Source organism: Condylura cristata, unplaced genomic scaffold (assembly GCF_000260355.1).
Source record: "Condylura cristata isolate star-nosed mole 26May11 unplaced genomic scaffold, ConCri1.0 scaffold00002, whole genome shotgun sequence".
Lineage (NCBI taxonomy): Eukaryota > Metazoa > Chordata > Mammalia > Eulipotyphla > Talpidae > Condylura > Condylura cristata.
The window spans coordinates 55,520,152-55,533,643 of NW_004567103.1; the positions used below are offsets into that span (position 1 = coordinate 55,520,152).

Sequence of the window (13,492 nt, forward strand, 5' to 3'; positions counted from 1 at the left end):
ATATATATACATATACATAAACATATGCTCACATATTTTCTTCCATGATAAACATAAATATAAAAACCTATATGCCTTACCCCAACATTTTATTACATAATTTTTATAATATTTTAACTAATATATGCCATTACAACAGAAAATACATATTTTTGTGTGCCTGCTATTCACCTTAAAGCTATCATGGTGAGCAAAGCATAACCCTCATCCTCACAGAGTACATTGCTGTTGGAAAGAGGGAGGAGAGAAGTTGGTTTTACAAATAACTCTGAAATAAAATTATATTAAGTACAAATTCCAATGAAAACATGCTGTCTGCTGTGTAATAATAGGGCTTGATCCTGATTGGGTGCTTGGGGATGGCCTTCCTGAGGAATTGATACTGAAATTGGGGTCTCAATTTCATTAAGAATGAACTAAACAAACACATTGCTACAAATAGAAAAAGAGGCAAACATTATCACATCATGAATTTTGGATAATTGTATTGTTTCCAATTTCAGGATATTGGCTACTACATTATTAGTAAATGTCTGCATACATAAACTCCTTTCATGCTTGGGCCAAAAAGTATAAAAGTATAAATGCTTTTTTTTTTTTTTTTTGGTATTGAAACATAGTACCAAACTCTTTCCTAAAGTGTCATTCTAGTAAAGATGTCAACAAAAACATTTTCTGTACACCTACACCTCTGTCACTACTGACTATTGCAGTAGGTACAGATATTGCTAATGTAGCCACCCATCCATCCCTACATAAACTGCTAACATGTCCATCCATCCATCCATCCATTCTTCCGTTTCCCAAAAAAAGACTTTTTGGCTGAATCTGAAATGATTGTTAAAATCAGTATTTGGTCAAAGTGATACAGTGATACAGAATCACTGCCAAAAGATGAACAATTGAAATTTTTAATCATTATTGTGGTTTAAAAGTTTGACATCAACTACAGGGACAGTAATTATCAATACTGTCAACTATTAGATTGTTTCCCTGGTCACTTTAAACATTGGTGAGGCTAAACAGATGATCAGTTTCAACTAGCATTTTAAATAACATCACTAACCTTTACACTTAGAGAATATAATTCTGGAAAAAAATTTTTAGTACATGTTTTCAAGAAATAACTTTGTACCTAGATTCACATATAACTTGAAACATCTAAAAAAAAAAATCCCTTGTCTTCAACTTCTGAAATATAGCAATCAATTTCACAAGCTTTTATTTCCATTTTCAATCTCCACAGATTCAAGGTGATAATGAATTGTCCTTTTGAAACATTTTTATATTTTTCTTTTTGAATTTTAGTTAATGAAAACAAAATGTGTCAATTTCTTTATACTTTTTCATTTCTTATTATATCTGGATTAAAGAAATGTATTGGGAATATTGGTCTATGCAATTTTAAGTGAGATTAAATCTCATTTAATTTAGAGATAGCAAGTTGACATTTTGCTTTTAATTTATTCTTGCAAGATACAAACAATTCCCAAATAGTACTTTTGTGCTTCTTGAAAGATTCATGGCTTAAGTGGAATTAGACAACTGGAAATTAAATACAAATCTAAACCTTATTTTGTTTAATGTTATCAATGTTATACCAAACAGTTTATACCAATTAAATTATGATTATAACATAATTTATGCTGTTCTTTATAATTTTTTATGAAATGTGTCAGCTCAAGAAAATATTCTTCCTAAAATTATACAATTAATATATTTTCTCTTAACATTTGTATTAATTATCACCTATTTATTTTACTAGTTAAATGTCCTTTTTTACATGAAATTAACAGTTTTAACAATCATTGTTAATAATTACAACACTTGGCAATATTTAGTATAAACACTTAAACTGAATAATAGAATGCTAATATTTAAATCATCAAGTTACAGCTAGAATGCTTAACTATATTTGAAAATAAATTAACAATAATTGTTATTAACTAACAGTAAATTTAGAAGACTTTCCTGGTTTGTGTTTCGGGTTTTATTATATCGATTACATGTGTTGATGATCATCTCTTATTTAATTCTAAAATTCATGCGCAAGTATTGGGATGCCAAATAAAACATTGAAGAGAATATTGAGTGATCTAGTCTTTCAAAGGCTAAACCTGAACCTTAATCCCAGTGGTTGATTTAAACTGAAAACTGAGACCAATTTTTTTGTACATTTTATGTTAACTTTTCATTCCCAGTTTAAATATAAGAGATCTTTACAGTTATGTCTATTTGAATTTATTTGCTCAGCAAGAATGGATATTTCTTCTTGCCCAACTCAAATATCCATCTAATTGATTTTTTTAATGTTATTTTATGGAACATTGTAAGTTTATGATGATTAGCAAGCTCTCTTTAATTTCTATTAGGCAGCTACAATAGTGATCAACACTTGGCCATTGTTTCCTCTGTACTCCCACCTTCAACTTCCTCCTATGCCAACTTATTTTGAAGCAATTTTCAGACATTTCATTTCACCATGAGTATTTCTAAAAGATTAGGACTAAAATAACCAATTTCACCAATGTGTTTTAATCCTACCATACTATTACTATTAAAATGTCTGTTTCTGCTCTAGTCAACTATATAGTCAGTGATAAGTTCCCAGGATTTTCTCCATGTTTTCTTTGATGTTTATTCAAATCAATATCTGAATAAGATCTGTATATTGCAATTGATTTTGTGTTTTAGATTTCTTCCTCCCTTTTGTATTCTTATAATTTATTTTTTGAAGAGATTATTGTTTTTCTCCTAATTTCGTATAGTCTGGATTTTGGTGATTACATCCTTAAGGTGTCATTTCACATGTTTTTCTCTCTCTTGTATTTTCAGTAAATTAGTAGTTATATCTAGAGACTTGATCAGATTCAAGTTCAATTTACTTTGGCAAGAACACTTGCAGATGGAATTTTGTGTTTTTTTTTTTCTATTACAAATAATATTTCAGTGAATAGCTTTGTTCATTCATCTTTAAAATATTTTGCCAATATAGTTTTAAAATTTCTGTAAGATTGCTAGTTTAAAAAGAAAATTCATAAGAAATTTTGATATACATCTCTTACCGCCCTTTTATGGGGGGTTGTAGGGGAGTATTCCCTTCATATTGTACTCCTATTAGGAAATAAAGTATGTTTCCCATAGCCTGCCAGAGAGTTTTGTTAAACATCTGTATTTTGCCAACCTGAAAGATGAGAAATTGTATTTAGTGAAGCAATCAGATTTTTCTTTCTATGCGAACAGTTCTTTATAAAGGTACACATTATATACAGTTAAGTGCACAAATCTTAAGTGTGCATTGCAATTAATTTTGACAAATATGTACACAAATGCAACCAACACCTAAATTTTATTTTTTGTCTACTACCTAGCTTTGTTTATATGTAAAGATAGGTCATCTGGCCCAAAGGACTTTTGTGGTATTTTAGGGTGCCTATTTAGGATTTTATTATCTTGGATCACCAGGATACACCACACAGTAAAACTCAAGTTTCTGATTCTTTGATAAATTTATTGTTTTTGATTAATCAACATTCTGCATAAATCATCACTTACCTTAAGTTTAACTTCTTATAGGTAATTGTCCAGCAAAATAAATTGGAATCAGCTAAAAGTCTCTCTATTGATAAAAATATCTTTTTGTTCTTTTAAGACTTTATTTTTCTTTATTTCCACCCTGAGGATAGAAGAGAAGTCAATGAGTAATGAATTTACAAAATATCAGGATGTTCTGCAAAATATTAGATATATCCATGAAAAATAGTGACTCTATTTTGACTTTTATAGTTTATTTAATTGGTCTTACCATGGGCCCAAAGGCAGCAGCATTGATTTTTTTTTTTAACTATATAAATGTGTCTACATCTTTCACCAATGTGTTTTAATATTTTTGTATAACATGGACCATATATGTCAAAGAAATACAATTTTAAAAGTTGTGTGTCCTGTAACAAACTTTAGAAATTATAGAGGTCAAATGGATGGAATGAGTTTTAGGTATTTTTAAAACAAGTACTAGAGTCTTGTATTTTGGAACCACTATGTGCTTTTAATTTTTCAGTAAGTAAAATAGAGATTGGTAAATATTTTTCTTAGTGTTCTTATTTAACTGAACTTTTCTCCCAAATTTCATAATTGTAGCACTTTTTAGACTGCTTATGAAGAGATTTGATTTTGCCTTTTTATTTTGTAAAGAAGTCTTTGAGTTTTGTTTTCTTATATCTCAAATTTTGAATCAGTAACTAGACAGCAGAAAGATAAACTCAAGGTTAAAGTAATCAGTGAATGACAGCTAGAAATAGCATGCATTATAAAGAGTCTTTTTAGGACTTGTCTTCTAAGTTTTTATATCTTCAGTATTGATCTGTTAAAGCTTTCAGGGTACTAAGTATCCCAGTAGCAGAGAAAATATAAAATATGCATATTTCATCAAGTTTCTGATTTGAGAGTAGCACTTTTATTGATGCTTAAAAGTATTAATATGAAATACATGAGTTCAGGGTATATAGGACTGTCATTCAGAGTCTAGCCAGGAAACAGAAATACTTGAGAACTTAACAGTAAATGGGTCTTTAATGCCGGAAATGACTACAAATGATTACCCAGGTGATAAGCAAAGAAGCAGGGGACTGTGAAGCAATAGAAGTCAGATATGAAAAGGCCATACTATACTCCATGGTAAGGGTTACCCGGAGATAATTGGAACCACAGTAAAACTGTCAAGAAAAAGTTGAAACAGTAGAGAAGATTCAGATGCTCTTAGAGAACGATCTTGGAGTACAGAAGGCAGAAGGAGTAAACCCTTTAGTTTCGCCTTGCTTCTCTCCCTTAAGTCTTCCCCCACAATGTCCTCTCTCTTTGGCTGAACTTGTTTGGAAGTTTGAACTTGTTGGAAGGCCACTGATAGGCATGCCTGAGAAATATAGGCTGCTATATGATATGAAACAGGTCAGGAGTGTGGCCAAGAATGGCTCTTAAGGCATATGACCCAATCCTGACACAGTTTATCCATAGAAATACAATCACATTAATTATTAATTATGTATCACATTTGAAAAAATGAAATTTAGGGAAATTTAAATATATTGAAAATTTGGGTTTCAACACTGATATTTTTTAACCACTTAAGTACTTACAAATATATATTGGCCAAATTTTAAATTCTCTTTTTATTTACTAAGTCATGAACTTGAAAGATTAAAATTATATGCTCAAGATCATATTTCTAATACAGTTTTAAGCTCAGACTAATGCCAGATCTTCTAATAAACTATACAATGACTTTTTCCCATTTTGTGCTGTGGACTCAGATAAAAACCAGTCCCAACATTATGGTTCTATGAGATTCTGTTAGTAAATTTTGTGATTTTGACCAAATTTTTTTCAAAAAATTTTTTAAAGATTTATTTATTTATGCTTACAGAACTGGGGTGAAGGCCAGAGGTATGGGGAGTGAGAGGATTCACCGAGACAGAGTGGGGAGCAGGACAGGCAAATCGACAAAATATGCTGAGGGGGGCCCTCCCTGGTGGCGCAGCGGGTTAAAGCACTGCACTAAGAAGCTTAAGCCACTTCCGCATGAGTTCGATCCCCGCCTGCCCCAGAGGAGATCCACATGGCGAGGCAGACCTCTCCTGACCCACCCGCTGCTCCCCTCAGCAGTGTACCTGTCGATCTGCCTGTTCTGTACCCCACTCTGTCTCTGGTGAATCCTCACCCTCCACATCTCTGGCCTGTACCCCAGTTCTGTATGAATAAATAAATAAATCTAAAAAAAAAATATGCTGAGGGGAGCAGCAAGTGGGTCAGAAGAGGTCTGCCGCACCATGTGGGTCACTTCCCTGGCAGAAGATCAAACTTGTGCTTCAGTGGCTTTGGATAGCTTCATAATGGGTGCTTTATCTTGTTGCGCCACCAGGGAGCCATTGACCAAGTCTTTAACCTCTCTAAACTGCAGTATTTTCATATGTAAAGGAAGCATAATGATATTCATGATGCCTGAGAGTGGAAAAGTGTCCTAAAAGCTATATATAGTTTTTTTTTTTTTAAGACTTACTAATTTATGCATGGAGTATAGTCCAGAGATGTGAGTGTGTGGTGGGGGGTTGGGGGGATGGGGAGGGGTTGAGAGGATTCACCAGTGACATGAGTGGGGACCAGAATGAGTGTATCTACTGAAATACACTGCTGAGGGGGGAACGGGTGAGACAGGAGATATCTGCTGTGCCAAATGTGGGTTTCTCCCTGGACAGGGATCAAACTTATGTCACAGTGGCTGGTGATAGCGTGATAGCACTGTGTCTTTAACCCCTGTGCCACCAGGGCAGCACAGCTATATAGGTATTGATATCTATCTATCTCATCTCTGTCTCTTCATGTAAATTTTCTGAGGCTATCTGAATTAAGGAATTACTTAGTAGATGTATGTATGAAAATAGAATTACTTCATCTTTCTTTAAAAAAAAAACTTCAGAAATAGTTCTTTATTTGATCATTATTCCAAGTCACTTTCTTCCCCACCCCATCCCCCTTTTTATCACACTATCTATTTTAAAGTGGATTTTATGTTAGAAGATGCACATGTAGGATTTAAAAAGAACATTTAGTTTAGAAAACATAGATTAAACATTTCTATTATGGAAAATATATTTAGAAATCAATGAAATTGCTCCTTGTTTGTTCCTCTAATTCTAGATCCGAAAAACAGTGCAGACTTCAAAGATATCTAAAGAACAAGCACTAATAAAACAACACAAACAAGCATGGTGGCAGGAACACCAAAAGCTAAATGAAGTCAGGTAAGAACTTAGTAAGAAGTTGTAAAAACAACTTAGTAAGAACATGTAGGAATTACTAAGAGTGACAGCAAATTAGCTATTCTTTTTTTTTTTTTTTTTAAGATTTATTTATTTATGCGAACTGGGATACAGGCCAGAGGTGCAAGGCCGTGACAGGATTCACAAGAGACAGAGTGTGGAGCAGAACAGGCCGACTGACAGATACACTGCTGAGGGGAGCAGCAGGCTGGTCAGGGGAGGTCTGCTGAACCATGTGGGTCACCTCTGGGGCAGGGATCGAACTCATGCTGAAGTGGCTTTAGCTTCTTAGTGCTGTGCTTTAACCCGCTGCACCACCAGGGAGGGCTCAAGTTAACTATTCTTTAACTTTCCATCTTAATTAAATCATTCTAATAAAAATTTAAAGTTATAGTTTGAATATGAATCAAATTAAAATCCTTTCATCCTCACTTTAACTTAGAATCCAATGACTACATTAATATGGCTTTTGCTTTACTTAGGGGAAAAAAGGATAATCTTTATCTGGTAATCATTTTTTCTTCTAGATCTCCACTTATACTGTAATGTTATAATATCCTTAGCACATTAGAATATGTTTTGTTTACATATTTTTCTTCCTATAAGTTGGTAAACTTGTCAAGAGCAAACATGTGATCATATTCATATTTACACTGTAGGATACCTGAAAGAACAAGTCTAAACACTTTCAATAAATGAATGAACAAATCAGCTAAGGTTTTCTAGTGTTCAGTGATTTCTAAATATAACTGCAGCATATCTATTTTTTTCAATTTGGATTTCTGACATAATATTTTCAACAGTCACTTCAAGATGAATTAAAACAAAATAATGATTCTATGCTTGATATTAATTACAATCTTTGAAACACAAACTTTTCAAAATTAAAGCAGTGTGAGAAGTCAGATATTTCTCCTCCATTTGCATATCTGCAACAATTTTATGATGGTGGTATTTATAAAGCATGCTGTTCAGATTTTCTTTATTGGGATAATTTTGATTTACATCACTGTACATGATTTAGGAGAGTAAGTTCACACCTTCTCAAAGGTATGTTTCAATGCCAGCCCCACCATACAAGTACATATAGTCCTTTACCCTAAGCCAGTGTATCCTCTCCCCACTTTGTTCCCACCTGCAGTGGTTTTAATTCTGTGGTCATGTTTCGAAGGTTTGTTTAGATTAAGTTTTGTCAGTTCCCAGGCAATTTTTTCTCTGTGTTCTGCACATGAGTGAAGTCACTGAGTACTTGTCTGTCTTCTTGACTTATTTCACTTAACATAATTCCCTCCAGATTAGTCAATATTATTGCAAGTGGCCAGAGTTCATCTTTTCTTCATACCTGAACAGTAATCCATTGTGTGGATATATATATATATATATATCACATCTTTTAATTTATTGCTCTGTTGACAGGCATTTAGATAATTGCCATAACTTGGCTATTGTAAGTGGTGCTACAGTGAACATAGGCATACATATATATCCCTTCAAGTTGGTGATTTTGTGTTCTTTGAGTAGACACCTACGTGAGAATCCATGATAGACCTGTTTGTAATATTTTGAATAAACTCCACAATGTTTTCTGTTGGGGCTGGGCCAGTTTACATTCCCACAAACAGTTATGAGGATTCCTTTATCTCCACACTCTCACCAGCATTTGTCATTTCTGCTTTTTGGATATAGACCATTCTCATTAGAGTGAGTTTGTATATCATTGTGATTTTGGTTTGCATTTCCCTGATAGTGATGTTGAACATTTTTTATGTTCCTTTTGGTCATCTGTAATGTTGTTTTTGGAGAGTTGTATAGGTAGCTCTTGTGTCCATTTATTGATTGGGCTACTTCTTTCTGTTGAGTTTTGTGAGTTCTTTGTGGATCTTGGATACTGTCAGAATTAACCTAGGATGGAGTATACTGGAATTACCACATGTAAAGTAGCAGATTAATCTCCCTTTTGAAAAAAGAGATCAGTCTTCTGATGCTTTGTGTGTGCTACTATGGCCTCTGGGAGATGAAAATATAAGAAAACTGATCCAGAGAGTTTTTAAGAGTTATGTTTTGGTAAATAAAATCTATTACAAAATAACATTTGTTTTGATTCTATTGTCTATCCATCTGCCATGTAACTGTCTTGGATATAACCTTAAAATAAGTTATTTAAGATTTTTCTTGCAAAACCATGTGCTGAAAAAGTAAACAGTGAAGTGTCACTTACAATAGCATCCCTGTTTTATAAACGTAAGAAAAAAATCCTGTTACATGATAGCAAATTGCTTTAGAAGATCATTGTACATATCTAAAATAGAGTACTATGAAGCTATTAAAATAACTATGAAAACTATTTTGAAATATTAATTAAAATATTATTCCAGTACTCCTCATATAAATGTTAAATATGCCATAGTTACAACTACTTAAAATATATATGCATGTAGGCAGGGCTAGAAAATTTACATGCAAAAATTAAAATAGCCATTATATTAATAAGTATTGCTACTTTCTTACTTTACACCACTGCTATTATTGTATTTTAGTAATCATAATAAATCAAAACTTTTTAATGATTTCATTAAATCTGCCATTAGCAAGGGGTAAATTATAGTATTTTTGGATATTCCAAAAATGACTATATTTAAATAACAGCAAAAGATTAAGCTTTATTATTTTATTAGTGTTGAAAAGTAAAATACATTTTTATTCTCATTTCCCTCATGCAGGACTTCATCATCTCTTTTTTATAAAAATATTTGGGGTAACATTGGCTTGTAAAATTACATATTTTTCAGATGTACAGCATTATATTATACCTCAACACCTGTATATACTGTCGATTATGATCACCACCAAAAGACTAGTTTCTATCCACCTCCCAATAAAGAACCCTCTTTATTCATTTCACCCATCCCAAATCCTTCTTATTTTGGCAACAACCAATCTGTCCTCTGAATTGAAATTTGTTTTCATTTGCTTTGTTTATCTTCCAAGTAAGTGAAATCAAATATTTCCATTGTGTATATATGCCACATCCTCTTTCTCCATTCATTTGTTAGTGACCACTTAGATTGTTTCTATAACTTCATTACTAAAAGCAGTGCTGTTGAACAGAGAGGTACATTTTTGTATTTGATAAATACACAGAAGTGGAATCGCCAGATCACATGGTATTTCTCTTAATTTTTTGAGGAATCTCCGTACCTCATAGTGGCTGCACCAGTTTACATTTCCACCAATGATGTATAATGTTCTCTTTTCTTCACATCTTCACCAATATTTATTGTTTCTTGCCTTTTAGATTATAACCATCCTAACAGGTATGAGGTAAAGTCTCATTGTTGTTTTGATTTGTATTTTCCTAATATCAAGTGATGATGAATATCTTTTCATGTCCTTTTTTGTAATCTGTCTGACTTTGTGGAGAAATGCCTGTTCAGAATTTCTGCCCATTTTTTAATATTTATTTTTCTGCTATTGAGCTTTATGAGTTATTTTGACATTTTAGATATTAACCTTTTGTTGGACATATGATTTGCCAGTCAGAAGTTGTTTTTCCATTTTGATGTTGGTTCCTCTTATGCAAAAGCTTTTTAGTATACCATTTTTGTTTATCAGTTTGTTTATGCTTCCATTGTCACTAGAGTCAATTCACAAATTGCTAAAACTAACACTGAAGAGCTTACAGTCTGTTTCCTTCTATGTGATTTATGGTTTCAGGTCTTACATTGAGATCTTAAGTTCATCTTGAATTAATTTTTGTGTATGGGATGAGATAGTGGTCTAGTTTCTTTTGAGTGTACTTTTTAATTTCCTTAACATAATAGGATCTCATCATTTTTTATTTAACCTTTAAAATAGTTTCTTTTTGGTCCAGATCTATCTGATCCCATTTCTTCATTTTCAATTTTTATCAATCTCCCATCCTTCCAGACTATTCTCCATCTGGCTACCTTGAAGATCTTTTTGAAACATAGATCGGCTGAGCAGGTGAGGTCAGCTTAATATTTCTCAGTGGTTCCCAATGCCCTGCGCTCTCCCTACATGAAACAGTGCCAGGACTTGCCATGTGCCTGCCTTAGCTAACATTGTACTTCAGCCTGTTTACTTATACTTCTTTCTATCTCAGAGTCTGGAAAGTATCCAACCCACCTTAGGAATTTGGTATGTGACCAAATTAAATAAACAAGTGAATGAAGCATAGATTGAAAAAATAGCTAGCAGTTCAGATGTGCAAACCTATGTATGTGTGTGTGTGTGTTTGATTGCAAAAACTAATGGAGACAATGTCTATTTCAGATATAAAATGGAATCTGAAATAAAACGTTTTCTCAATCAAGAGCACATTGGCAATGAATGTCTTGCTGACTTTATAAATTTTGGTGAGTTTTTATTTTTTGATCCTCTATTAAAAGGGAAGTTTTGTTTTGAAGATGAACTCACTTCATGTTCTTTTAATATTAACCTTGTTTGTTTTTTCCTAAAGAAATCCAAAAATAAACCTGCACTCTAATGACCTGTTCTTGGAGAAACTTATAATAATGTCACCTTGATTTAATTTTTGTTTCATCACAGAGCAAGAGCTGTCAGAACAATGGTCCATATATCTTAAAAATGTAATAAATCCTATTCATCAATTGAGAGCAGATCTAAGATATAGACAACATGACATTTTAGAGCATTCACATACTGAGTTTAATGCTGTGAAAATACTGGAAGAGGTCAGTATTACCTTACTTTTATTTTTAATCTTATATTATTTCATTTTTGTTTCATTAGAACCATATAAAAACAGTCTGAGATTAAAAAAAACACACACACAGACATGTATATCTTATATATATTTAAATAGAAGGTGCAGCAAATTCTGTTGATATATTTTAGATATATTACTGTATTTGTGCTCATTTCTTAGCTGGAATCTTACAGTGGCCTCATTGCTGGTCTCCAGCTTTCATCATTGCCCTTCCTCTCAGTATATTTAGACATCCTATCTTCAGTGTAGGGGCATCAAGACATCCCCTGCCAGGTCCCCTTAGGGCTCTGGCTGCACCATAATTCCTCCCTATATTTTAGGCTCTCTCATCTATCACTGTCATGATCTTATTGTTATTTTTTATACACCAGGCTGTCCCACTAATGGCAGATCTTCACTTAGTTCTTAGCTTAAATGTCCTCTCCTGTGAGATGCCTGCCCTGATAAAACCCACGTGAGAGAAACCAGAGTCACTCCTTAGAATATCATTCTCTTTTATATTCTTTACCTCTCCCTTATCCTTTATCCTTTTTTTTTTAGTTTATTACCTACCTTGACTAGAGCATAAACTGTATGATTATAAGAAATACAAGAAGAAATATAAGATTATAAGAAATATAAGACTACAAGAAATATTGGGTTTTAGCTATTTGTTCCAATCTGTATTTCAGTTATTGGGTAGTGTTGTTATATTGCTTTTATGAATAATGACTTTAAAATGCCACTAATAATCCATGTTCACATGGGGATTAGAGACAGTAAGAGAAGTAAAGGGTAATTGAAACAGAGATAAACTCTTTGCCTTACCACAAAAACCCAAACGTGGGTGCAGAATGTCTTCCCAGGTCCACTTTTAGGTTGTGATGGGAAACCCTATAAAGCCCCTTGGAGCACTGCCTGACCATGGCATCTCCCATACCCTGTCCTGTGGTCCCTCAGTGGGATTGTCCCTTATCTAATTTTTCATTATTTATTGGTTGTTGAGAATAAGTCCTATGCTTTTAAATATCAGTGTTGGGTGAATCATAACAATTTGCATACTACTCATTCTGCTTTTAAATGTTCTATAGGTTGACTCTGTGAAAAAACAATTGAAAGCTGTCTTTGAAAAGCTTAGTCTGGAACAACAGGAAATAGAAAATGACCTTTCAGACTGGAGTATGAAGGTAAGTGTGATGCAGAAAGTAATTTGATTATCAATTTTAATATTAAGTTGATATTAAAATAATCTTTTTTTTTCTACAGATACTAGATCATTGTTCAGAAGAAAGAAGCTATCAGCTTAGTCAACTGCCCAGGGAATTAGAAACTTTGGAATGCCCATATCCTGATTTGAAATCTTCAGTCCTTAATGAATTCTGTAACTTTACAGAAAAATATAAAAAGAAACTCCAAGATTTTGATATGCAGTTAGAAGACATACACAGGTGATATGATAAAATTATTTGAATGAGCTATGTTTTTGTCATTAAAATTTAATTTTTATTGGGGAGGAGCACTATACTTCTGACTTGCTGTTTTCATAGCTACAAAATTGTTAGTACCAATTGATAAATGTTTAAATTGACAATTTGTTTACTGTAAAAGTTTTTTCTCTAAAACAATTTCCCTGAAAAATGGTTTTAAGGATTTTTACAAAGCTACACATGCTAGGTTTTATACTGTGTGGGTAAGAAAAAGTTTTCAAACATGAATTTTTAGTACCTAATAATTTTCATTTCAAAATATGAAGCTCTTCCTCAGTGAAAATTTATAAATCAGTACCAATAATTGATTACAGTGGAATTATATTACTTGCAATCAACTTTGGCATTGTCCTATGCTGAAAACAAAGTATGTTTTGTATATTTTTTAAAACACGGTTAATTTTTAGGAAATATACTTCTGAATGACTTCTTCTAAGTGACAAATGTAAGGTAATATAATG

At 32.7% G+C, this 13,492-nt stretch overlaps 1 protein-coding gene across 1 annotated transcript in view; it reads left to right on the forward strand.

Moving 5' to 3' along the window:
- The window catches only part of CCDC148 (coiled-coil domain containing 148), a 138,488-nt gene that overhangs the window by 1,334 nt on the left and 123,662 nt on the right, over positions 1–13,492 (forward strand). The window contains exons 2-6 of the mRNA XM_004674634.1: positions 6,694–6,797; positions 11,109–11,191; positions 11,385–11,530; positions 12,636–12,731; positions 12,811–12,992. Coding sequence (XP_004674691.1) covers positions 6,694–6,797; positions 11,109–11,191; positions 11,385–11,530; positions 12,636–12,731; positions 12,811–12,992 — 611 coding nt within the window. The remainder of the gene's footprint in view (positions 1–6,693; positions 6,798–11,108; positions 11,192–11,384; positions 11,531–12,635; positions 12,732–12,810; positions 12,993–13,492) is intronic.